General features: G+C 30.7%; 1 protein-coding gene across 1 annotated transcript in view; it reads left to right on the top strand.

The window, feature by feature from the left end:
• LOC111613122 (dedicator of cytokinesis protein 4-like) overlaps positions 1-10,143 on the top strand; it is a 135,120-nt gene that overhangs the window by 52,193 nt on the left and 72,784 nt on the right. The window contains exon 14 of the mRNA XM_023354445.1: positions 2,731-2,838. Coding sequence (XP_023210213.1) covers positions 2,731-2,838 — 108 coding nt within the window. The remainder of the gene's footprint in view (positions 1-2,730; positions 2,839-10,143) is intronic.

The raw sequence follows: 10,143 nt of genomic DNA, 5'->3' as shown, positions 1-10,143 counted from the left end.
CAATCCTACAATTTTTTGTTTATAACGTAGTTTATACGGATTATTTTCAAAAAAATATACGTATTTTGGAAATGTTGAGTCGAATTAGTCTAGAATCGATTAATTTTATGAAGGAAAATCTTTCAAACAGCCGTAGTCCGTAAACTATGATTCCTACAAAATTGATTCATAAAGAACGGAACGTATCTACCGTCTTATAGGGGGATCTACTGTACGTATAATTTATATATAAAGTGCTAACAAAACTTTAAGTTTGATTTTCTCGATTATATTTGAGTATTGCACTTTAGTATTTTACAGGTAGTACACTCACATCGTGTACTACCTCTACACCAAAGATCATCAAAATCCGTTACCCCAAAGCCGTAGGCTCTCCTTGTAAGCATAAACAACATCACCCTACATTCGCCATACAAAGATTAACCCTTCCACGTAAAGATGGCGGATGTGGCCTGATTGACATATAGTTAACCTTCACTACAAACAAATACAGTCACTGCAAGAGTTTTTGTACAGGAAACAAGAAACATCACAATTACATAAAGCAGTAACTCTATCAGATTCGAATAGCACACCATTAAACTTACACTCACATCATACAGACATGACACAACATATAAAAAGCACAGACACCATCAAGAAATCATGGGATCGAAAAGCACTCTAAGGCAGGCATCCTTATGATCTGGCCCAGGATTCTGTTGACAAAACTGCATCAAACAGCTGGTTAGATCAGGGATGCCTCTTTGGGGAGAGGGAAGGATTCCATACATGATTGCAAATATGTAAAATTGCAAAATGATTGCCATACATAATCATTTTGCAAAATTGCAAAATGATTGCCATACAGGATCAGGTCATAAACACTAAAAACTACAGAAAACACACACTCAAAGATACAACACTCACAAATGACACATGCAGAAAATGTCACATCATGCCAGAAACTATACAACACATCACTTCTGGTAGCAAGCTCTTGGCACAGACAGATTATTTACACAGACATAATCAAGTAGCAAATATAATACACCAAGAGCTTGCAAAGAAACACAAATTATTAGACATGCACAAACCATACTACAAATACATTCCACAGACAGTATTGGAAAACAACACGCACAAAATGTGCTACAACAGAGCCATAATCACAGGTAAAACAATTTACCACAACAGACCAGACATCACACTCATTGACAAACACAATAAAATCACATACATTATAGACATAGCCATTGCAAACACTCACAATGTACAAAACACATGCACTGAAAAAGTTAGCAAGTACACAGAACTTGCCTAGGAAATAAGGCGTCTGTGGAGGATGGATAGGGTGCTTATTGTACCTGTCATTCTCTCCTGTACAGGTGTGATACCACACACACTACACAAAAGCCTGGGAACGTTACAATTGAATAGAAATACATCCATCACACTACAGAAGGCCATTATATTGAATACATGCCACATTGTTAGGAAATTCCTGAATACAGACACTGACACACTTATTTAATTTTTGTTTTTGGCTGCTATGCCTTGACTCTGGTCTGGCATAGTACACAGCTATCGGTGTGAACTGAGTATAACCCACTAAACCCAAAATAATAATAATAATTTAAAATATAAAAATTAGCTTTTGCCACAAGGAGGCCAACTCTCATACGTGGCAACACCAGTGGAATGTCAGAGAGAAGGGGGAGGAAAAAAGTTCATCTACGTAGTTCATACTTTGTGATAGTAATGTATAATAATAATACAAATAATCTATTCACAAGTGATTTTAAATGGATATTTATATAAGTTAATAGTAAATAGAATTTTATACGATTTTAATCTATACAATTAGTCAAATTCACAACAAGACGACGTTTACTGAATTTTCACAAAGACGTTTATATTACAAGTAAAATGTATGTACAATTACAAAAGTTCACAAACAACAATTACAAAATGTCAGGTATAACAAAGTTCAAATACTTTTAATCCACGACAACAGGTCCGTCGAAAAGAACACCTTGCAACGAACTTCTTCCCATGTTAGTTAGCGCACAGCAAGACGAAACAATCTTCTAGGCCAGCTTAGGCAAAGCTAGAACGAACATGAGTTCCCTTGATGTGTTTTAGGTGAACTAAACTTCTCGCCTAAACTCGATCCTTTTATACGGATTGAAGCAAATCGGATTCCACCAATCAGCGCTTAGCAGCGCTACAAGACGTCTGCTGGTGGTACGATGTCTTCCAGCCAATTTGTGGTCGAGTTTTCAAAAGTTGTCTGATTGGCGTTCCCATGATGACAACTGTCGTTCGTTTGAAAATACAGAAAAGAGCGGGAAATCGTATGCCGGACGATTTTACCCCGACACAACCTATAATTTAAAGGTACGTCTATGTATCATTTATGTACTTACTAGTTTTTATGTGTATACTCTCAATTGTAATAAGTAATCAACATGCATTGTATTATAGTTGGCTGAGGAGGGGCAAAAACAGCCCGAAACGAGTACAGGAAAGCAATGTACCATACCAACTAAATAAAGATAAAGGATGAAAAAATTTGTCATGTGTCTTCAAAATAAACTATAAAGTCAGTGTTTAATAAGTCAACAATAAGAAAAGGACACGATTTCACAAGAAATACAATAAATGTTTATGTTCATTTGCTTTAAATTTATTAGATCTATTTTCAATTTTTAACAATTATGTAATTTAAAAATTTTTAATTTTTGTATTTTTACAGCTTTGGAGTAGTTACTTCACATTAGCAGTAGCTTTCTTAACACAAAATTCTTTACAATTAGAAACTTTTTCTGAAATGAAGAGAGAAAAAATTATTCAAAAGTAAGTTACATAATTTAAGTAAATTATTTGTATTTTAATTACTTTAATTATAATAAAATTTTATTCATTATATTTTCATGTTACTGTTAGTTTGTAAGATTCAAATGGAATAATTATTTTAATATTTTTAGTTTTTATAATGATGTCAGAAGAGAATGTTTGATTTTTTTGATAAAAATATGCTAGGCAAAAGATTTTAAAGAATGTAAAATAAGTAGAATTAATGAAAAATTTTTGAAGTAATGAAGTTGAGAGAGAAGATATAAGTAAATTATGAGAATGAGGAAAATTATCTCATGCTAATTTTCATCATTCTCAAAATTTTGATAATTGATTTGCTAATTGTAATAAATTTCAATAAATTTAATTAACATAACTATGTTAATTAANATTATTATTATTAATGTCAGATTTGCAAATTTATAAAATTATAATTCTTAAAAAAATGTATAAATAATTTTCAAATTTATCTTAATTGCCTCAATTTGAGTGCAGTTGTTAATGAATTAGAATTAGATTAAAAGTGAAATTAAAGTATAAAAGAAATATAATACAAGTATTCCTTGCTTAATGCAGGATTTGATTAACATACAAAATTAATTGCAGCAATCCCTTTTTATATGCAGCAGAAGTTTTAATTAGCATGCTTTAACAGTCGTCTTTACTTACTTAACATAGATGTTTTTCTTGGCAAATAAGGTGTTAGTGAATTTGCTATTTTCATTTATTAAAATAAAAGTATTTGTTATTAACCAAAAATTGTTCTAGCGGGTGATGATTGTTCAGTCAAGTATTGAGGTACCACTGTACTTGATTAATGAGATTTTGATATATGCATTAGCATTGAGGGATTAATTAACCATATTAATCAAGGGATACCTGTAATTATATTTAACAGTATGATCTATTATTTTTCAAGTATTATTACAGTAGAGCATTGATTATCCGAATATTGATCAACCGAAACGGCAATTAACCAAAAGCTACTTCAATATTATTTTTGTTGGTGTGCATGTTTTAGCTGGCAGCATTGACCATGAGAGAGTATTTAAGGACGTGCCAGGATTTGAATGAATTTCAACATGGGATAGATTAATATATTTTTTCGTACATAATCGGTTATCCGAAAAATCGATTTTCCAAATAACCCCAGTTCCCCAATTGATTTGGATAATTGATGCTCTACTGTATTTTTATAATTTTGATTGTTGTAAATTTAATTTTTGAAAAGTTGTTAATGTTTTAATAAATTAAAATTTTTCACTTTAATGACATGTTATTAAGGAAGCATATTGTTTATCAATTTCTCTTTATAGAATATACTGTTGTATGTCGTTTAATTGGGAAAATATGTTTTATATAATTCAAAGTATCTTGATTTAAATTTTTAACAATTTAATGGTTTGAAACAGAGGGAATAAAACAACCTTTATTCAGATTCAGCACTAAAATTTTTACTAAACTAGTGCTTATAGTTATTTTATAATCTTTCTTTAGGTTCCGAAGTATTTTAGAATACATTGCATATGTGCACATCATAGTTTATTTAAAAAAGTGATAAAATGTTAAATTAGAAAATATATAGAACCATAACTAAATATTTAACTAGGTAAACATTAAACAGAAATAAGAATAAAAATAAATAATGAGTGTTTGGAAAAATCCTCACAAATTTCTGTAACATATTTTTTACCTTGAAAAACAGAAAACTAAATAGTCATTTCAAATGTGTTGAAAAGTTGTACATTATCTTTTATTTTTGTAATTCTGCAAGTCCCTGTTGTCAAATGCAGTTGATTCTACTTCTGGTGTGCAGTGCAAGTTTATGTATAAGAGTTTGGTTTACATTTTTCAGACAGTACATTATGTGATTGATCAGCTGATCTGTGCTTTTTGCCTTCCACCTTTTTTTTTTAAACTGTTGCCTTGAGAATTGCTTAAAATTCTTCAATTGGCCTAATTTCTGGCACATTTTCAGGGTTGCTCTTCTTTTTGACAAAGATTTTCTTATCACAAATAATCCAGTATGGTTTTGGTATAATGGGAATGGCCAGAAGACATATTCTATTGTAAAATAGTTCTCTCAAATGTAAGGAATCAGGCAGTGTTGTATACATTTATTTAAACATTTCTGGATATTGATAGCAAAGCTTGATTTTCTGATTAGGACTTGACTCATTCCTTTCAGTTCCTTTGCAATCCAATCCAAAACTTTGACCTCAAATTTTTTTTTCTTTTGGAAATTTTAAATCAGCAAGTGTAGAGAAGATAATTACTGATACAAAATCAATGGTACAAAATCTGAATTTTGTACTATTGATTAAAGAGAGCAAGAGAGTGAATAGCTTATTTTGGATGACAAATCTTATTTTAGAGAACTTTCACAATAGTCTTTGCATGTTGATTCTGACTGGAATTATCTGTTTCTATCTATATTTAATGTGTGCTTTTGTTTACAAAACTTTAAGCTTCATTGAACCAATTACATAAAATTTTAAGTTTTAGGACTATAGTTTGAATTCAAACCTTGTTGCTATCTTCAAAACATCCTCTGCAATTCTTCCAAGTTGTCTTTTCGTAGATTTTTTTTTGTACCAGACCTCTTTCTTCTCTGTGATGGTAATCCACTCTTGAAATGTTGCAGAATGCAATATATAGCCTATTTTGAAATTTCTTCATTTGTAAAATAGTTGAAATAAAACACTATGAAAAAAGTTTACCATAATGTGTAAAAGTTGTACACTCTTAGGTATAAAACATTACCTTTTGTTGCCATTTTGGAAGAAGCAGAAAATCAAATGCAGAAAAGATTTTAGAATGTTCTTCAGCATTTCACACACTTTCAAATTAGAGCATGTGCAGCATGATTAAAAATTATTGGCTCTCAGCTAGAGCCTGAAATATTGTGTGGATTTTTTCTGGACACCTGTTATGAAAATGCCAACATAATTACAAACTTATAAATAAATAAATGTGTTTTTATATAGATGTAAAATAAATAATAATTGTTTGTCTTTGACATTTAACTTTTGTGTGTTTTTAGGGATGCATTGTCTGAAAGATAAGACTGCCCATTTATAATTTTTGAGATTAAAAATGTAAAGTGAATGTTTAATACATTTCACAACTGTGGTTCTTTCCAAACTGAATAGGATATATAATTTAAAAACTTAATATTACAAATGTTAATAAAAATTATAATGATTTATACACACAATTTATTTAATAAATTTAAAAGTTTTATACATGCATGCATGCATACATACATACATACATAGTTTGTGAATGTTAAATTTAGTAGTTTATTATGCAAAATTATAAACCATAATAAACAAACCAGATTTTATTTATACTTATTTTGATTTTTAGTGTTATGCTTTGTGCTTTACAAGAGTTTTCTCAACCATTAATATCTGATTTCTTGGATGGAAATGCATTTGACGAACAGGTAGGAAAAACATTTAATTAGTGTAATATCTATTGCTATTTTTAGATATAATAAAATAACAATGGAGGTAAAATAATAACGATTTAATTCTTCAATGTTGTAATTATTGAAAAAAAAAAGTAAATATATATATAATAATGTATTCAAAGATTACAGAATAAATAAAAAAATGCATGTCAATATTAAATTGCTTATTCCTGTATTGGGAACATAATTTTTTTCTGTAAATGCTGATAGTGTTATATGGTACAGTTTATTGTCTTCTGCTTGCTTATTTCTGTAGATAAAACACTATATATTTTAAAATTAAATAGCTTTAATATTATCCTGCCTTTTATAAACTCTTTTTGATACATATTCATTTCAAATTTTCCTTTATTAACATAAATGTTTTGTCCATTTTATTTTTGAATCTAAATATGTGGTAATATGTAAAATGATTGCATATATAGCATGGTTATAAAGTAACTTGACCAACTAGTGTCAATCTTGGGAGTGCTGAAAACAAGGAATCTGTTGAAACTTTTGCATGTTAGGTACAGGGCAACAAGTACTCATACATCAAAATAGAAGTAGAACATGCATTATATTTAAGTTAATGTAATCATATATCAAAAACTTCCAATACAAACACTGGGAATTCACAATGTCGCAAGATTCTGAGTGATGGAAAACAGTATAAGACATTGGAACAGTATATGTAGAAAAAAAGAACAGAGATATTGATATTTCAACAATGAAAAGCAAAGAGCCAATACCTACAACAGAAAACCATGAAATGTGTAACCAAAGCAGAAAACAGGTGAATGCATGCTTTGGTTGAGTTTTGCATGACAATTGCTTTTATAATACCACATAGATGGCATCACTGTAAGCTTTAGCTATGGTGCTGCCATCTCATCTGAAAACTTGTATGGGTTTTCTGTTGCAGTCATTGGCTCACTCACTTTCCATTGTTCAAACACTAATATCTATGTACATTACCTTGCACTTTCTATTAGAAAGTAAATAAGAAATTTCTATTATTTATTATTAAAGTTATTAACATTGAAAATGCTGTATAAGAGTATACGGTATATAATTTTTTTATGCATAGAAGTAAAATACTTTGATAATTTTATTTGCATTTTAATATTCTGTAAAAATTTAGTATAAAAAATATTCCATGTAAGAATTTCAAAAATGTTTTTGAAATATTTATCATTATACACCATACTTCATACATGTATGATATATAATGATATCATCATTACTCATCACAAAAATATTATTTTTCATTAAAAGAAACAAAATGTGCAGTAAAAAATGGAATCAACTTCATTTTTTAAAAATGGGAATTCTCTTTTTCATTGATTTTAATGCCATCTATGATGAAATCACTAGTACCAGCTTATGGTCTCCTTGAAGTCTAACATATTTGGTCAAGGAATTTTTTCAGGATATGTATTTTTAAGTTATTCCAGTGGATTGAGTAAAATGAATCACTGTGTATGTATGTATGTACACACATGTACAATCTTGTTATATGCTGAGTTGTGTTCTTACACAGATAGTGAATAGTTAGGTTAGGTTAGACCATTTCACTGAATCTGAAGTCAGAAAATGTGCTTTTCTAGCTTCTCGCATTCCAAATGTTACTCACTATAGTTTGAGAATTGTTTTCTAGTAGTGTAATTGCAATATAATAAAGTTTTGTTCTGTATATTCAAAATAATAAGAATAAAATGTCATTTATTGTAGTAAAAACATAAGTAAAAAATTTTAAACACATTTTAATATTTTTCTGTTAATTGCAAATAACTTAGCTATGTAAGTGTATAGGCAATTATCTGAGATTATGTGGAATGAAGCACAAATATACTTAAAATTTTATTTTACACAATACATGTTGACACTCAATTCTTGTGTAAAACAAGACCATTCTGTATAATTTTATATCAGTAATTTGGAAAATATTTTTTAAACATTTTCTTAATGTACTTCTTGATTGATTTTTTCATAATCAAAGTTTGTCTGAAATATAGTAATTTCTGAAAATTCATTGCTTCTCTCTCTGTCTAACTGTAAAACAAAACAAAACGAATATTTTTAATAATAAATGTTTCTTTTTGACTTATTAAACACTGACTTTATAGTTTATTTTGAAGACACATGACAAATTTTTTCATCATTTATCTTTATTTAGTTGGTACGGTACATTGCTTTCCTGTACTCGTTTCAGGCTGTTTTTGCCCCTCCTCAGCCAAATATAATACAATGTATGTTGATTACTTATTACAATTGAGAGTATACACATAAAAACTAATAAGTACATAAATGATACATAGACGTACCTTTAAATTATAGGTTGTATAGATTAAAATCGTATAAAATTCTATTTTACTATTAACTTTATAAATATCCATTTAAAATCACTTGTGAATAGATTATTTGTATTATTATTATACATTACTATCACAAAGTATGAACTACGTAGATGAACTACAGGAACTGCTCTACTTTCAGCACTGGGTGAAATTAACATTACACTATCTGGAACCTGTTACTAGTGCTCTGCGCGTATATATAGTATATCGCTTGACTTCCGTTTGCTCTTCTTCAGGTCGACTGAAAATTCCCCGATCGGAGTGTATATTTTTCGTTTGGATCGGGTGTTGGATCGGACTGGGTGGGTCGTTTCTGGCATGCGCGGTCGTGTGGTGGGGGAGGAAAGGGCGGGTTGGCGTCTAACAGCGATTGCCAGGCCAGAGACAGGGTTAGCTCTTCCTTCCGGTTAATGCAGGTGGCCAGCCGGCCGGCGTTGTAGATAGCGGCAGTCTCTAGCCACCTGAGATGCTGTTGGTGGGGTGTATTGATGATGATAGTAGCCTTCTCTAGTTGAGCCTCGATTTCGGGGTCCGACACATATGTGGCCAGGGCTGTGGTTAGCCTCCCGTGTCGGATATTCGCTTGGTGTTCACGCAGGCGGGTGTACAAGGAGTGTTTGATCGAGCCGATGTATACTAGGTCTGTGTTCTGTCTATTGTCTCAGAGTGGGATAGAGTATATTCCGGGGAGTCTGGTGCAATCAGGAGGGTCTTTATAATTCAATAAAGCTCAATAATTCGGCAATTTGTTTGGCTTTAATAATCAGGTTTATGAAGAAAAACTTCATACTTGCAGATTTTATACTCGTTTGTATCTTTGCCCAATTTGCACAATCTGGCGTTACGCATTTATTGAAGCTACTGGGCATGGTTAAAAATTAAGACAGCGTAAGCACAGTTATTCCATATATTACAGGTTCTGACAAGTAAAGAATTTTCAGAGTCCGGCACAAATAAGCTACGTATTTATTATCGACCATTTGTGACATGCCATAACGAGCAAAAATTAAAAAAAAAACTAATAGGTAGGTGTAAAATTAATAAATACAAATGTATTCTGACAGTGAATGAGATAATTATGCTTTTTATTTGCAAAATTTCTTAACCTTAACACAAAATAAGAAAAAAAGTGAATTTTTAAGAAATTTGCAGGATTTCCTGGGATAAGAAAAATTTCCCGGGATATTTCCCAGGTTAAAAAAACAACCGGGATCCCATTTGAGAAACACTAACCACAGACCCCACACAATACAGACCAATTACGTGTCTTTCAACACTCTACAAATTATTGACATCCTGTATCACAAACAAAATATACAAACATGTTGAAGAACACGACATTCTTACAGAACAACAAAAAGGTTGCCGTAGAAATCACAGGGGATGCAAAGAACAGTTACTCATAGATTCAGTCATTCTACGGCAAGCACACAAACAACACAGAAACATACACATGGCATATATAGACTACAGAAAAGCATTCGACAGTGT

Source organism: Centruroides sculpturatus, unplaced genomic scaffold, assembly GCF_000671375.1.
Source record: "Centruroides sculpturatus isolate CEXI.00-Female unplaced genomic scaffold, Cexi_2.0 scaffold1462, whole genome shotgun sequence".
Taxonomy (NCBI): domain Eukaryota; kingdom Metazoa; phylum Arthropoda; class Arachnida; order Scorpiones; family Buthidae; genus Centruroides; species Centruroides sculpturatus.
The sequence above is the reverse complement of the archived record's forward strand: the minus strand, read 5'-3'. Positions and strand labels throughout refer to the sequence as shown.